Genomic DNA, 17,948 nt, shown 5'->3' with positions numbered 1-17,948 from the left:
CTCCCTATGGCTGGTGTTTTAGGCACTGGGTTGTGAGAAACTCAGAATCTAACTCCCAGTGCTGACTGATTCCCAGTGATCTGGGATGAAAACCAGATGCAGGAGAAGCAGAGACTGGGTTTTCTATATCTTGGGCTACAGCATATAGGAGTTTCCCTTAAACTTTGTCAAAACAGATACATTGTCCACATAGAATGCTTTTGTGAATTCTTCCCTTTTGGAAAATGTTTCAGCTTGCTCTATTTTCAGGTGCTAGCCTGAATTATCAGGGCAGTCAAATCATAAACAGCTGTTCAGATCCTCAGAGGTACACATCAAAAGAGCATACCAATGAACCACAAATAAGCATCTGGCACAGTATCATTTTCTCATCCAGATTCCACTTATATAGTCACTTTTCTGACTATGACACATTTACCAATATTTTTCTGACTATGAGTTCTGAATCCAGTTAGAAAAAGATGATACATTTCACAAAAAGAAACTGTCTGATGACATGGCACATATCGTAGATCAAAAATCAGGGGTATGTTCCTGATTATCCTTTCTTTGTTTATTTTTGGCAGTGTAACCTAGTCACTAAAACTTGGAACCAGAGTCTTTATGTTCTATTTTCATTTTATTGCCAGTTCGTTATTCCATACTTTCCATGAAGAATACTCACAGTAAGTTCAACATAATGAACACCATGCTGCCCTGCAGGACTCTTAAGATGGAAGGGGAGTTGTCATTTCCCTGTACTAGCAGGATCAGTTGCTTTATCAACACCATACAGCCAGTCTGGGAACAAACCAGGGGAAAAATGCAGTGAAGCTAGGGTCAGAAGGAAACCTGTCTAGATGACAATATTCCCTATTAAAAGAAAACACAACAAAGTATTTTTGGCTTGAGTGAGACTTAACAAACTCCACTCTTACCGCTGTCAGCACTACTCCAGCTGTTTGTGTTGCCACACAGGAATTTGTACAGATTATACAACCTTTCTTGCCATCGACCAAAACGTCCTTCACTCTTGAGGGCCATTTTCATAGATGGTCAGCCCTGGCCTAAATCTCTCCCACAGAGACTTTCTGAAGCAGTGATAGTTTGTACTAAATGTGTCTTAGCCTCATGCTAAGATCCCCAACATCATTTTGCTACTAGGAAAGAGTTGGGGAGTTTTAGACAGCAGATCCCTTGAAACACAAGCTGAAAACTGAGCTGTCTGTTGCTCTCAGGCCAGCATATGCTTGTCCTGTCATTTGGTCATGGGGTAGGAAAACATTGAAAAATGCAATCACCTTTTTCCTGCATCATTGTAATAGTGCTTCTTAGTGCTGGTGCTGCAAGGTTCAGTGACCTCAGGCACTGTGAGGGAGACTGTGTCAGGAATGCTTCTCTCCCCCTCACAAAGACCAGTCCCAAACAAAGCAGTGCCCAGTCTCTTGGGTTTTAAAGTTCCTGAGCAACTGCAAGCTGGGTGTGTATAAATACCTCCTTATCAGAAGGGCTGGGAGGTCTGGCAGCTTTTCCTATCAGTTTTCAGAGAGATCTGAGGACACATGAAAGGAACTGACCCTACTAAGAATCCTATCTTCATGGTTGTCCTTCCAGCAGGGATTCCCTTTGGACCTGAAAGCACATATCGGATTTGAGACTCAACTACCCTCCAGCCTTACCAGGAAAACAAACGGAGCTCCTGGAATTCTAAACTAACCAAGACCTTGTATCTGGCTTTTCTTTCCTGACGTTTATGGGAAACATCAAGTGAACTGAATTTTCTTGTGTTTCAGAGATTCAGCCAGTTGTTAAAGCAGAATATTTCCAGAAGGAGAGAAATAGAGCTTAACTGCTAATATGTAGGGCTGAATGAAAGTGGCTGTCCTCTGTCTCCTAAGACATCAGTTCCAGTTCCCAGATTAAAAATAGAGTTGGCTACAGTTTAGCTCGGCTGAGGCTTTTTTAGTTGAAAAATCAGGCTTGGCATGATTAAAAATGTGTAGATTTGTCACATTTGGCTGGGAGTAATCTATTAATTAAATCTGACCACCACCCCACCCCACCCCCCATTCTGGAAAATCAAAACCATATTAATTCTGCAATACAAAAGTATGTTTTAGTTCAGAATTTACTTCAGTATCTATATCTTTTTTTCTACTTGCAAATGAAACAATCAGAAAAAAATGCTGGGTACTACAGAATTCCTTTATTTTGGGTTTGGTTTTTTTTTTTCCCTTGGAATTTTCAATTAGGCACACATATTTTATTTCTCTTGCTGCCACTGAAGCAATGTTTTTCCTTAGAACTGCAGTCAAATGGCAAGAAAAATTGTTTGTCCAACACAGTTTAAAATATGTTTTTACAGTTTTGCCATCTTACTATATGTCACTCTCACTGTGGCTGTTTACCCTGAGTGTATTCACTGTAATGTGTTTTTGTTTCACTGCCATTGTCCAGATTTTTTAAGCCTGACAATGGGAAAGCAGGAAGTTTAAAGGAAAGATTTTGAGGTGCTCAGTTGTGGCTCACATATTGTCCTTATATATTTAAGGACCAGAAGATTTTACTTCACAGATGTATTGTACTGTATGCAGTCCATTACTTCTGAAGGCATGTGTCCTGGTTTCAGCTGGGATAGAGTTAACTGTCTTCCTAGTAGCTGGTACAGTGCTATGTTTTGAGTTCAGTATGCGAAGAATGTTGATAACACTGATGTGTTCAGTTGTTGCTAAGTAGTGTTTAGACTAAAATCAAGGATTTTTCAGCTTCTCATCCCCAGCCAGCGAGAAAGCTGGAGGGGCACAAGAAGTTGGCACAGGACACAGTCAGGGCACCTGACCCAAAGTGGCCAACGGGGTATTCCATACCATGTGACGTCCCATCTAGTATGGGAACTGGGAAGTGGGGGAGGGAATCACCGCTCGGGGACTAGCTGGGTGTTGGCTGGCGGGTGGTGAGCAATTGCACTGTGCATCATTTGTACATTCTAATCCTTTCATTATGGCTGTTGTCATTTTATTAGTGTTATCATTATCATTCTTAGTTTCTACTTTTCTGTTCTGTTAAACCATTCTTATCTCAACCCACGGGTTTTGCTTCTTTTCCCTATTTTCTCCCCCATCCCACTGGGTGGGGTGGGGAGTGAGTGAGCAGCTGCGTGGTGCTTAGTTGCTGGCTGGGGTTAAACCATGACAGCATGTGTGCTAAGGAAGAGACCTTTCTGAGCTCTTCTAGCCAACTCTCAGAACTAGGAATGCAGTCTGATACCTGAAATGTAAGAGGGTCAACAAGCCTCACTGAGAAACTGTCATCAGACACACCAAACTAGCTATTCTTGAATAGGTCCACCTGCATAGAGGGCCCATCAGGGAGATGTAGTGGGTTAATACCCAAGTTTTGGGCCCAAATTTACTAAATGTGTTCGAGACATAAGGACAACATGCCAACAGACTGAAGAGGTATCTAATTTGAGACAGCTGAGAATGGCTGGATGGAGACTGCTGAACACAAATCCAAGTAACTATCACTTGTCTCAGTTCATCAGTACCTAGCTGTATTTCCTCTGAGAAAAGGAAGTCTGAGGACATCCCAGTGATACTGATAAAGCTCGCCTAACGTGAGTCAGACAAAGCACCAAAAGGTGTTCACTGATGATAGGTCTAAATCTGCTTGCTTTAGGCCTTGGAAGGATAGCATCTAATTAACCCAGCCAAGTGAAAGGGTCCTTTTATAAGCTCTTTAAGAGGGGTCTTGGCGAAACACATGGTTCCTCCTGAGTATGTTCTTCCATCCATTAACTCTAATTGGTCGATTAAGATAAAATTAATTGTTGTATGCCACTGAACAGCAAATCTTTAAGGCAGTTTTTACATTAACACCCCTTGGGTCCTGTAAAAGAAGAATTCTTGTAGAATAATTAAAAATGCGCTGTACATTATAAATAACTTTTCTGGGTGGCAGAACAAACCATAAACTACTAGATTAGATTTGCATTTAAAATGCAATAGCATTCTGTTGTTTTTTGTTACAAATCTAATCTAGAGATACACCCCATATCATTGAACAGTGGATTCTGGAAAGGCTGCAGAATTGTAATGTGCAATCTCTCATTCAATAAATCTTCTCAGTAAGGTTTTGGGGTGGGTGTAGGAGAGGAGAAAGGCATGCATAGAACACTCATTGACAGTAAAAGACCTGACCACTTAAACGAGCTGCATCTTGCCAATCTGCAGTCTCATCAGCCTGTCTGCAGTACATGCTTTTTTCTGTGTGGTGCTAGGAATGCTTAAATCACACCAGTATCACTTCTGCGCCACATAAACATCATCCAGGGCAAGTGTGCAATACACAGCAAGCTCTACTCTTGTGTAACTCCACTGAAATGTATTTCTGGTTCATACAATGGAAACAGAGAAGACCAAGAAGTCTACCCAGGCTTATAAACCCTCAGGACATGAAGATGGCCATGTGTACACGTTCCTCCTTCTCTGCACTGTAATTTGATCAGAAAAGTGGCCATCAGAATGGAGTCCAGCTGCTAATAAAGCCAACATCTACTGAGAACTTGGGACCATTTCCTGGGAGGTATATGGGACTGTGATTTCGCATAGACAAAGCCAGAGTTAAAACCAGCATGTTGCGGCTGAGCAGTGGCAGGCAGCCCTCTGAGGCTATGCTGGGATGCATCTGCTGTGTGTGCAGGATGGTGAGGTGCAATGCAAAGCTGTGTTGGGGGAGCATATTGCTTTCCTGACTACCTATACTGTCCCCCCACACCTGCATCCCCAGCATGAGCCAGGACAAACAGCTCCATAGATATGAGGAAACACGAGAGTGGTCATGGAGTTACTGTAAGATTGATACCTAAATCTGGATAATGTATTAAAATCTCTCCTTCACTATCAATATGACATCACCGATACTGTCCAGAGACACTTCTCAAAGGTGTTTGTTTGAAAAGCTCTGCCATCAAAAAGCATTTAATACCTGTCTTTCTGTTCTTTCTGTCTTGGAAAGACAATTCTGCATCCCTCTAATGCCTGACAATACAAGGTGAAGCATGCCTTGTGCCCAGACCTGAACAGCAAGGGGTTATCTCCCGCAGACTGCTCCCTTCTCTGAGCAGCTGGAAGTCCTGCATTAACCGCTATCACCTTCTAACGCCCTGTGGCAATTCAGACAATACTAAAGTAAACAGAAGTAAAGACATGACTCATGTCAGAGCTGGCTGTGGCTATTGTCAAGAATTTCAATAGGCTGTGCACAGCCTGAAGTCATGGTATAATACTGAGATCCCTTGCTCTGCAATGAACGTACAAAACTTTCTTTGATTTTTATGCTGCAAAGTGCAACAACTGATGAAAACTGTGAGATTTTATTTTCCATTATGTTCACCAAATCACAAGTGAAAATGTCTCTTTCCCTTCTTTCTAGGCTTAATCCCTGATCCTCCTTCCCTCTTTTACAGCATTTTTATGGGATTTTCTCCCATCTACAAGATCCAGAGACCAGTACATATTCCACACTGAGATAAAGAAAAGCTATGTTTAGATTTATGTATGTATAAGTTTTTAAAAATAATTTGTTTCTTTAAAAAACCTCTCACAATGCTTACGATCACCATGTTTCTCCTTGGCTTAATAACTGTCAGCAGAATTCCATACAATAGACCCATACAGGTTTTTAAGGGACCTGAGCCCCATTAGTAGACCACTTCTGTGCTACCCCCATAATTAACATTACCACTAGCCCTGGGAAGCACTTGACCTATAAGAAGGGAATTCTCTCTCTTTTAAAGCTTCTCATCAGTGCTACGGGTGCATGCTAGCTTAGTGTAGGCACAGAGCAGTGATTTATGGGGCAAAGAAAAAGGAACTGAACAGCAGCTAGGGTTTGTTTCTCTGAGAAAGCAAAAAGGAAAGGATGGGAACATCTTTCCCAAAACAACTACCTGAAATCTAGGCTGAATCTGTAGCTCAGGGCTTAATTTTCCTCCTAAGTCCAGATGCCTTGAAAGCCTGCTTTGCCTAGGTTTGTCTCCAGGTCTAGTCTAGAGTTAACTCACTTCTACTCCAAATGCGGGATAAAATAGCATGAACTAATGTCAGCAGCATTGCTATTATTGTATACAGCAGTAAGCCAAAAGTCAGTTTGAACAGTGTTGAAAATGGGTATCTTTTTTGGATATCCTCTGACGGCCATGCCTGTACTGAGCAGCTCTAGCTGGGACAAGCAGAAAAAACAAAGCTTTAGCTGATTTTATCTTGACAAAATTCTCCTTGAGTTTTACCCTGAACAAGAAATGATGGTAACCGGGCGGCTCTTTGGGATGAGAATAGTATTGATATGGGCAGCATACGGGCAAGCATATTACAGTGCAAAACCTGCTCTTCAGCTAACAAATCATATGGCTTTCTTCTGTCTCTATCTTCTAGAAAATTTCAGAAACATCTGGAAATTTGGTACTTCTTCTCCTTTCACAAGTCCTCCTTGTGTATGAGGCTCTTTTGCTTCTCTCTTTAGAATTCTCCCCCCTTGTTTGCTCTTTGTTGAGGCAGAAACAGCCATAGCCTTATGGTTTCTTTAGGGCCACAGTTCAACTGAATTAGTTATCAATGGAAGGGGCAGGTTGCATCTGTATTAAAAGCAATCAGGTGCTTTAGCTGTATGTATTGCTGCTGCTGCATTTATCCAAAGAGTGAAAGGCTTCAGGAGTTTCTAGTGGGCATTCTCTGTGCTCATCTGATGCAATACCACAGCTGTATTTCTCAGCTGTTCAAAATGGTGACACTGCTGTTAGGATTCTCCTGCCAGCTGCATACCGGCACACTTCAAATGCTAAACCACTGTCGCACCGGCTTGTGCTACTTGCTCAGACTTTACTAAGCCCTAATCCTTTTCTGATCAGAAATTACATGCTTTGCCAAAGTGATGATTCCTGCTTGAACCCACTCTACCTGCTCCTTTCGTTTCACAGAAAGCCTTTGCACTGTAGAACTGCTGCAGGAATCAGGCATCAGGGGAGAAACAAGTCCTACACAGACAATAACCTGCCACACCCTGAGGGAGTGCTCCTGCGGAACTTTTGATCTGCAGTAGAGTTGCTATATGGGATCAGCAAATACACAAATTTAAGGACCACTCCTTCCTGGGGCTGGGAGTTCAGTGATAACAGCAAAACTGATGTGCAGCTACAATTAACTGTCTTGAAAAGGCTTTTTGTTCCCTTTCCCCAGTGATCTCCCCAAAACTTTGGTTGTGTGGTGGGATCCGCAGTGTTAATGTCCCGGGAATAGCAGGGAAAACACAACTTGCAACAAGAATTACTTGGGAAAGCAGCATTATCAACTGCAGAGGGCACATCTACCTGCTTTCTCGTTGAAGACACTGAAAAGTCCTTACTTGGTCAATGACCTTTGGTCAAATCACTGTATCTGACTGTTTTACCTCTTGCCATTTGCATTACTTAAATCAGGTCACAAATTGGGACTTCCTTCCAAATGCAGTATAAACCCCAAGAGATAGAGTAGCAGGAAGATGTTTTTGCATTTGGCAAGATGCGTTCACTGAAACCTGTCAAAAAACTTGATTCTATGCTCCAGAGAACTCTGCACACAATGTTCCTGACAGAACCACAGGCAAAATCTGCACCCCCAGCATCAGGTCCACTGAGCGTCCAAACTTGAACTGTCTATGGAAGAATGACTGTCTGAAGGGCCAAGCTCAGCTATTCACAACTGCACTCAACGTAGCAGGGAATTAGCATCTCTATGTTCATGTTTTAATGACAGTAACCTTCCAAGCAGACTGTGTTTTGTATTTAAGGACTTTTGAGTGCTACATAGTTCAGCCATAGACACTGGATGGCATGACGTCTACAATTAATTCACTAGCATGCAGACTATCTCATCTTTTACTCTATGCACTTTTTCTTTCTCACCCATTTTCTTACATAGACTTTTACAAACACACCTATCTGTGACTACAGCACATGGGGCCAGTGATCACTAGAGGGGAGGAAGGTTTTGCCTACTTACCCTCTTATTAAAGGGTAAAAGTCTTTAAAGGAAAAGAATGGTAATGACATTTATTATTAAAAAAGTGCTTTCTGCTTACAAGCAATAGAGATCTGTAGGGCCGGACTCTAAACTCAGCCATCTTCTGTAAAGTCCTTTAAAGTCTTTTTTGATTGTCTGATTAATATTTGAATGAAAGGGATCTCTAACCAATTGTGAAGAGAGTTCCTAAACTCTTCTAATACCCTTTACAGAAACCTTTCCAGCTCTCTCATACTCTTGGAATGAGTTTAACTGTGTGAATTTGAACTGGCAGTAAAACCACCCTTTTAGAAACAGTTCTGGTTTCTTTTCTAATGGGAGAACAGAGTTGTTTTATGAACCACAGTTACAGCTACATTTTCTTGAATGACAGATTGAATATGTGAGCCACAACCTTACAAAATACTTATCTCCAGAACTTTTTGACAATGAGGAAAGTATACAAAGGCTATGATCAACGGCAATCATTTGAAGGTGGACACTCCTACAGGCTTCAGTCGTATCATGCTTGGGGATTAACTCTGTAGTGCGGGTATTATTTGACCTACTTTAGAAGTTAAATTGTTTCAAATGTCTTCACTAATTCAAAGAAAAAGAAAATGGAGGAGAGTAGGGAGAATAAATTGATGAAGAAAATCTGATTGATTCAACTAATTTAAAAAAAATGAAGAGGTGGCATCTTCAGCTTCCCCCTGCTTTAATGGGTGCAGCTGCATGCAGGTTTAATTCAGCTCACTCTGCTGGACTTCATAGGAAGAACAGTCCTGAACATTTGCTTCTGCCCTTTTATGCATCAAACTTTCAAGTTGTGCCTCTCTACTCTGAGCATTAAATAACAGCCTTGCAGGTTAATTGGCACCCTTACTGAGCCTCACTTCAGCAAGTGCTTGTCTGATTTTTAAACACGTTAAAGATGCAGATAAAGAGTGGAGCTGAATTCCACTTCAGCCTCTGATAAAGAGCTGATGGATTCTTTCAGTAGTTATTCTCAAATCATGTCAGGTACACTTATTAACCTCATGAGTGTTTCTCCGCAAATAAGCATCTCTTTGCCTGCTGGCCTGTTTGTCCTTCACTGCAGTATCTGAGCACCTCTGACATGCTGCCACTTTGACAAACCTAGCAGTATTGCTGTATTGGGTTTTCTAAGAACCTTCTTTTTATTTGGAAACTGGCTGGTCTTTTATGTAAATTAAAGCACTATGAATTTCCTTGAGGTTATATAAATGACATTGATTCACAATTATGGCAAAATATATATAATATTCCTGTATATTTCTTTTACTATTTTAAATATGACAACACTGATTGTCCTTTCTTGGTCATTGCTATTTTGGTGTGTGAACTATTTATACTGAAGCTTCCATTACATTTACAGATTTTCACTTTATCCTTCATATGCGGTGCTTAGATACCACACTGTGCCTCTCTAAGAGTTCATGATTTATTCTTATAAAACATATGTACTTCTCATTAGAAGGAGCAGAGATAGCCAGGAGCATGACATCTTGTGCTATGTTGGAGGAAATTCACTCTAATGGTTTAAATTTCACCTTAAGCTTAAGGGCCCATGAAGGTCTGAGTAGCATGTTACTCAGACCATTTTTAGATAGAGCATTCATGTTCTAAGGTGTTTATTATCCTCAGCTTTTGTTAGGCTTTTTTTTGCATATGTTACAGAAGGGTAGGGAATAGGCAGTCATACGGACTGTCCCTGGCTGCAGTCTTGGAGCTAATCAGTGACTGATGACCTACAGGGAGCAGAGAGGCATAATTTGATAGAACATAGGTTAATAAATCCAGTGGTGAGGCAAGGGGACAGCTAAATACTCACTGGAGGGGGAAGTAACTGCTTATCCACTGCATTTTTCTCCTTTTAAGGGAGGGGGATTTGCATTCCCTATGGCCCATCAACCATAGGCAGTGGTTCTATTGCTGTCTAACTAGAGTATGATTTTGGTATACATTTTGGAATTGGTCTGTGCTGACGTAGTCCTTGTGATTTTGGTGTGGGCCTGGCAGAAGCCCAGACTGATGATGCCTATGTGCAGAGGATTGCTTACAAAATTTTTAACATAGCTGCTTACCCATGAGGCATCCTTTCCAATGCTGGCACTTCAGATGCTGGCACTGTTGTATCAGTCTCTAAGCACCTGTGTGTTCCTGCTTCAGTCTGGCCAAATTAAAGGAAACTTATCACTTGTTTGACACACATAAACCACATCTTTTTCCTGACTTTCTACTGAAGACAATTTTCTCTCCATCTTCTTGAAGAAGCACATCCCTTGGGAATAAAACACATTTACAAAGGAATAGGATGCTGAAGAGGTGATCAGCTTTCTTGATCGTACTAAAGCTGAGAAGCATCAGATAGGTGCCATATGTCTTGAAAAGCAGTGGAAAGTCAGAGCCTTGGGAGTAATTTACAGGCATGAGACTGCACTTCTAGAGACTTACTAGGAATTACCATGAACCTTGGTGTAATTGCACAGAGCACTGGAATCCCCACACTGGCCCCCAAGAATTCACTTGAGAGTCAAAGTCTGAGCGACTCCTGCTGTTGGTTAAGTACAATAATCAGACTGAAGTTCATCTAGTATGTATCAATGACCATTTTATGTAGAAAGATATAGGAATATACAGGTAACAGCAACATGGGCATTTAGCTCATTTCTTAGGAATATTCAACATTGCAGTGGGATTAGCTGTGGAATTGCAGGTGTACTCCTTTTAGTCCTGTCTTCTCCCTATCTTCTTTCCTCTCTGGATTTTGAGCATCTTAGCAGAAAGAAGGATTGAGACTTAACAAACCTGATAAATCCAAATTATGGACTCCTAAGTAGAAACCAAAAAGGGGAAATGAAATTCTGAAAACACCCAACCTACGCCATCTTCCTGACCTTATCTAAACCCTGATAAAAGACTCTCTCCGTCTCCCCTAAAAGCACTGGAAGTGATACTGTGGTAGACTATGAAACGAGTGTTTGAGGTATCTGTTTCCCATCCCCTTGAGGTTTATCACACTGCCATATGCATGGCTGATGCTCTGAAGGTAAAGCTGGGTTAGTGAAGCTATTCTTTAAGACGTGTGCCAGAATACTTTAATGAAACTGACTTTCATCTGATGAAAGTTTAGCCAGTAACTTTGGTGAAATTGCTCTAACTTACAGCTGTTGAGGGTCAAGGCAATGCTATAGGTTACAGTGTACTGTCTCAGAGGTGGGGCGCAGCTGTCTTGCTTTCAGCCTGAACAATCGGTTTGTGCTGCTTTGCACTTTGTAGTGCAACTCTTCAGAGAAGAGGGGTGGCTAGAAAGGGACTTTTCAAAAGCAAATGAAAATCGAGTCTGATTCAGGCTATGTGGACTGGGGAAAGATCAGGGGAATTTTGTCCAGTTCCACTTATGTCCCATTATTTCTACACTGTACAGAAGGTTAATGATGATCTATATTGTCATACACCCGAATCAGAGTTTAATTATTAATACCAGATAGCTAAACTTTGGGGATACACAATAACTGCCCTTCAGGGAGCAATATTGCCAGTTCTATTCTGGCAATGGTAATTCTAAGTAAAGATATATTTCTAGAACATTTTCGTTATTGGACTTTTTCTATAAACTTGATTGCTTCTAATTAGAAATTATTGGTTTAAATCTACTCCACATGGTCCTTCCTTTTAAGCAAGAAAATTAAACAGTGAATCTCCTCATCTGTCAATTTCTGTAAGCCCCCCTCCCGCCCTGCTTTTCCCCAATCACACACAGTAGTGGGGTTCCCAGATTATAATAATCTTTTATAGCACTCTCACATTCTGTTCTCTGAAATGTAATAAAAGAGTTGTACGTGGCCATTCATAAAAAACGTTGCAATTCCATAAGGTATCAGCAGATGCTAAATTCCAGTGCTCTGCAGGTGAATGCACCAAAGAGAAGTTCATGGGCTCAAGTCTCACGTATTGCAAGGGTTTAATCCAACACACTTGTACTCTCAAATGGTTGAAATAAGCCTCAGGATATGAGCAGGCTGGAGTTCAAAGTAATTTTTATCCCTGTGTAGTTGTGGTAGAGCTGTGTTTGATAGGTATTCGTATTAGAAAGCTTAAATCCATTGAGAGATATTTTAGGCAGAACTGCTTTAGCAGGAAAAAAACCGTCCATGTCCATACATCATGTACGCATGTGTAAATAGGTTCATGTACATGTACTTGTACAATTTGCTTTGCTTTATGATTAGACCATACACTGTTTCTCCAAGTATATTATGCCATTGGATGTGTATTACCCATTTACATTTCATCAAAGCTTTTCAGGCATGTCTTTGTCCAAAACATCCTGACAAATACAGCAAATAATAGCTACCTCAGCAGCAATGTATGTATATTGCTGTCTGCCTGGTGCTCTTCCCCTCCACCTCAGTTATCTTGATAAAGGGGTTGTTCAGGAGCCTAGCCTTCATTTTTCCCCCAACAGCAAAAAATGCATGCACAACAAGCAGCAGACTGAAAAATTATGTTCACGCCTTGACCTTGAGACTTCCTGAACCAGTTTGGATTGGCTCTCCCTTTGAAACAACAGGCTTCCACAGGAAGTTCATAAATGGGCCCAAGTCACAGCAATTGACGTAGTTTTAATATTTTTAACTTGGTTCTTCAAGAACTACCTAAAATGGGCGGCGTTTCATGGACACAAAGAACTGGCCAGCTTTTCCAAGAGCAAACGTCAGTGTGCTGGGCGCAATGCAAACCGTTGAAAGCAGTGTGACTAATGGGCCGTCAGGCCCTGCTAAAACAGCTTCTGCTGAGCACTACTCTGGGGCTGTGGCTGTGTGCATTGTGAAGCTGCACTGTACTCCACCATGTGCCAGTGTCAGCACCACTGAGGCTCCCAACACTGTAGGCAGCCAACATCTCCAAAGAGCTAAACCACAGGCCTGTGTCCCAGACCCCTCAGCTTCAGGCATGTTTGGATCCACAGCTTAAGCACTGATGCAGTTGCTTTGCCCATGTCATACTTGCCTCCCTCACACCCACCAATTCTCGCCTCTCTCAGAAAGACAAAGCACTGTACATCATTCTTGTCTTAGAAATGGTTTGCAAGACTCATTCAGAGGTGTTAAAGAAAAGTCCTTTTACTTCCCAAGTCTGAAATATTGAGAGAGGTATGTGTGAAATGCCCACACTTTGTTCCATTCAGAATGACAGGGGAAAGGACCAGAAAAAAAAATGTTGCAAAGAAACAGGAGTATTAAATCTTTAGAAGGACAATGATGGATGAAAATGGACATGAAAACCTTGCTTTTAAGATGTTTATCTTTTTTACACAGCTCTAACAAAGTGCAACTGCATTAAAGATACCCCTTTTCATTCATTTGCTTTCCACCTTGTTTTCTTATTACCTGTTTAACATGAACTTAATGGAAAACACTCTTCTTATTTACGTCTCTACACTCCACTGATTGTATGCTATAATCTGACAACAAATTCAAATTCAAAGGTTTTAAGTGCATTGCTCCTATGTAACTATGAAAAGGACATTTCTTGTTTGCAAATAATCTAATTGAATGGGATGAAAGATTGTTATTAATGATAGCGATGCATACGATTTCAGACAAAGCTATTTAATTAATTTATAAATCAGTTGCTCTGTCAAAGGGCCATAATGATAGGCTTTAAAATAACTTTTAAAATTAATTGTCTAGTCTGATTAGTTCATGATTTGGGATTTTCTGTCTATACTTAACTTATGTACTTTGCAAGATAAATTATATATATATTGTTGCTTTGAGAAATTGACAGGAATGAAAAAAGGAAGCAGGACCCCGTCCAGCAAATAGGCTCTCTTTTCATTCAGTCAAAAAGTCAGAAACCTTTCTTACTGAAGAACAAAGCAAGCTCTCCCCGCCCCCCCAAGCCAAAAAAATTAGATACATTGGATAAACCAAATATTTTAAAATGTTCTTTGGTTTTATCTGTAAACCATAGGATCTAGATCCACTGGACTTGCTAGTATACTTTTACAAGGTAAAGAGTTAATTTGGTGTCTTTTTTTTTCACTGATAAAGGCTTATCGTATTCTTCTAATCTTTCTTGTAAGCATTTCCTGAGAGGGGGTATAAGCCAAGCAACATGGAGGATATGCCTACGATACCTAGCAGGGGAGGCCTCGCCTGTTTGGCCAAGGCTAGCAGGTCTTACATAATAATTTATTACAGTACCTTTCTGTTTCCTGGTCTGTGGTTTGCTGCTTGTTCTCAAAGCCAGTGAAGCTGCTCATATCCACATAGCCGTCATTCTCATTAGCAGCAGATAATGCCCTGCTGGGATCTTCAAAAAACTCAGTAAAAGTTCCTGCTCTGGTGGATCTTCGAGGAGGAATTTGTATGTTTTCATAGTCAGAGCTCATAGCAGGAATGTTCTCATAGTCAGATGTGTCAGCATTGGGAAAAGAAATGGACCTAGGTTTCGTTAATGGAAGTGGCATGAAAGGAGGTCTGGACCGGTCCTCGAAGGACTCCACCCTTGACACACTCCTGCTGAATGACTTGGGCGTTCCTTTTCTTTTACCATCCTTATAGAAAAGAATAGCTGAAGGAGACTCAGATGCACGAAGCTTCCCCACATGCGATTTTAGCTGAGGTGAGCTACTTAGGCTCCGCCTGTCCAGCTCCATCAGCCTCGGAGGCCCATGATAGCTGGACTCTGATGAGGACCTTGAAGAGGAAACATTAACATCTACATGGACTTTACTTTCAGTTTTCTTCTTGAATTTTAGAGTGAGGAACCTCTTAAAAGAAGATTTCTTTTTCTTGGAATACTTATCAGGTGAGTCATTCTCTATCAAAAGTGAAGGGGAACTTTTAGTGATTGGCTTTTTGGTGATGTAGGCAAGTTCAAAAGGAGGTGGTATATCAACAACTGAGGATGGAGTAGATATGCCACATGACGAAAGATGATTTCTCTGGGAAAAACTACCTGAGGAACCATTGACACAAGGCAAAGATAAGTTGTCTTCTGTCCTTTTTATTCTACCATCATCCAGTACACAGCCATCACTTTCTCTGTAAACAGAGACAGGCATCTCTCTCCCTTCAACAGAATAAGATCGAGGATATAAAATGAAACGTCTTGACTTGGTTGGTAATGCCCTGTTGGCTTCCATTGGTTTTCCTTCCATTGAAAATAAACTGTTGCTTAAATCTTTGGTCCCAGAGCCATTGCGGCAACACAGTAAATCAGTTTCAGGTCCAGTTTCTTCTGGAACTGTTTCTGGGACATAGCCTGGCATTTTCCCAGAGAGCGACCGTGTTCTAGTGACAATGCTTTTACGATCAATGGGCAGCAAGTTGTTTTCACCATCCATGCCTAATTCATCCCTTTTACTGTGATCAGCTCCTAAATCAGTCTGCCCATCATGAGCAATTTCATTTTCTGCCGGAAGCACATAAGGGTCATCTAGGGAATCACTGCTAGTTTCTCTTTCCTCTGATTCTTCAGGCACAATGACCACTTCAGGGACTGCTAGATTTTCATGCAAGACATGTTTGGTACCACATTCTACATTCAATTTGCCATGCTTACAGACTTCTAACTCTTCCTCAAGTGGGACCTGTTGAGGTGGACTTGGGACACTCTTGCTGAGGCTGTTTGCTTCCACCTCATTGTCTTCAAGTTGCAGCTCAACTGACTTAGAGGTTTCCACAACACTTTCACGATGGTCTTCAACAGTCTCATCTTCCAGTTCTGTCTCCATCCCTGGACTACTAGGTAGACTATCAGAGATCACACTGTCTTCATTCAGAGAGGTCCCTTCTGTTTGAAGATTCTCATTTGAATGTTCCATGGGTATTTCCTCACCACATTCATTCTCACAAGGAGCAATTTGACAGCCATCATCCATATTCTCTGCATTCACAGTTTCTTCTTCTCCTTTCCCAGTGTCTTTCCTTGCTTCACAGGCTACCTCTGATGTCTTCTCCTCACCTTGCCTCTCAGTGATCTGGCAGTCATCACTGGCATTTCCTGTGTCTGTATTATTGTGCTCATCTGAGTCTGCTTCCTCCTCTTCAGCTGCTGCTTGATGGATGGACTCTCCTAAACCTTTTTCAGCATTGGGTTCATCTTCACATGGTTCTAAGCCAGGTGCTGTTTCTTCACTGGCCTCATCAGGCAGCATGTCAGGGCTTGCACAGTCATCATTTTCTAACTCCCCTTCCATGTTCAAATCAAGCTCTGCATGTGCATTGTGGTCAGCATCATGTGCTAGACATGCATCTCCCTTTTCTAAAATCTCAGGCAGTTCCTCCTCCTCCTGCCCTGCCTTCTCACAACCTGGGATTGATTCACCTGCGGGTAGTGGCATTACAATGGTATCTTTACAGATATCACCCATTAGTTCCTCATGTCTATTCAAAATGTTATCACCGTCAGTCTTACAATCACCATTGTCCTTAACCAGTTCCAGGTTGTTAGAAGTTTCCTCCTTGTTTTTGGTTTCACTACAATCACCTACAACATCCTCATCTTCATCTACATTCTTGGAACCGTCATTATCTCCATCAGGGGCATCTGAGGACTCCTCACAAAGTGCTTCGGACTGGTCACAGTCTCTGGTTGACTCTTCAGAGTCTGCTTCCACTGGTTCAGCAATATCTGAAGAGTTATGATGCTCATCTTCAGTGACTTCTTGATTACTGGTATCCTCATCATTAGCAATGTTATCCTCTTCCTTCTCTACCTCTTCTAGAGTTTCTGAGACTTCATTTTCCATAGAGCAGTCTAGGTTCTGATCATGATCATGTTCCAAGTCATTACAGTCTTTGCTGGTCAGCTGAGCTTCAGAAACTACAATGTATTCATTCTCTGCCTCAGATTCTGGGCAATCAGCATTGCATTGGTTTCCTTCATACAGCTCTCCATCAAGACATACCAGTTTCCCATTTGAGCATTTATTTAAGTTATTGTTGGTATAAACACTGGATTTGCCCTCAGTGTCAGCTGAGAATTTTGGCTTGGGAGCAATAGGTGGTTTGGGACCCCTAGACATAGAGTTCGGGCTATGAAGAATATCAGCCCTTGGCAGTGAAGGAGAAAATTTGGAGACAGCTACTGGAGAAAGATGACCAATAATCTTTGGTTTCGGTGCTAGTGGTGGTTTTGTGATTTCTGGAGAAGAGAGAGAAAAGCCACGTTAGTCATCTTGGTTTCTTATTAAAGCCAGCAGAACATATCCTACAGTAGACTTTGTCTTAGACCAGTGAATTCTAATGCAGAAGGAGTCCGGCCAATAAAAGGCTCAGCTCTGAAAAGAGAACCGAAGGAGCAAAGCACATGCACTGTGCTTCTATGTGGCACTGTAGCTATTCTAGGCAACACGGTTTAAGGTCAAAACTGAATTGAACTAGATGCAGCCCTAGCACACCTGGGGAAAGATGAACAGCTGCAGAGCCAAGGATATATCATACACAGATACCCACAGATGGGTAACACCTCCTACACTCAGAAGTACTAATGACATTAGAGACCTTTTGGTTCTGCCCCAGAAATCTGTTTGCCCTAAGATTAAGTATGAACACTTCGATTCATCGATGCTGAAGTGTTTCACAGCAATGAAAGAAATGCCTTTCAGCCATAGTAGCTGTTCTTATAACACAGTACAAACACTTTGTAGCAATGATTTTAATTTCAATATGTAGTTTGCAGAACGTTAACACTGAACAAAATTAGTTCTACCAACAGATCAAGGTTTAACTCAACCCAGCCAAACTGAAGTGAACACTTGGTGCCCAGACACACAGTGTTCCCATCTGCCATTACCGTGATAACAAAATAACGAAGTTACATTTTGTTTGTCAAACAATATAATCATGAGGGATAAGATGGTTTGCTAAAAGCTTGGCTAATACTTTACATTAA

The 17,948-nt window shown here is 41.4% G+C and overlaps 1 protein-coding gene across 1 annotated transcript in view; it reads right to left on the bottom strand.

Annotated features, from left to right (window-relative positions):
- FGD5 (FYVE, RhoGEF and PH domain containing 5) overlaps nt 1-17,205 on the bottom strand; it is a 99,252-nt gene extending 82,047 nt beyond the window's left edge. The window contains exon 1 of the mRNA XM_010569991.1: nt 14,252-17,205. Coding sequence (XP_010568293.1) covers nt 14,252-17,079 — 2,828 coding nt within the window. The 5' untranslated portion in view covers nt 17,080-17,205. The remainder of the gene's footprint in view (nt 1-14,251) is intronic.
- Between the last annotated feature and the right edge of the window lie 743 nt (nt 17,206-17,948).

Source organism: Haliaeetus leucocephalus, unplaced genomic scaffold (genome assembly GCF_000737465.1).
Source record: "Haliaeetus leucocephalus isolate CR32 unplaced genomic scaffold, Haliaeetus_leucocephalus-4.0 Scaffold2, whole genome shotgun sequence".
In the NCBI taxonomy this organism is placed as follows: domain Eukaryota; kingdom Metazoa; phylum Chordata; class Aves; order Accipitriformes; family Accipitridae; genus Haliaeetus; species Haliaeetus leucocephalus.
This window is presented reverse-complemented; position numbering and strand designations above follow the sequence as displayed.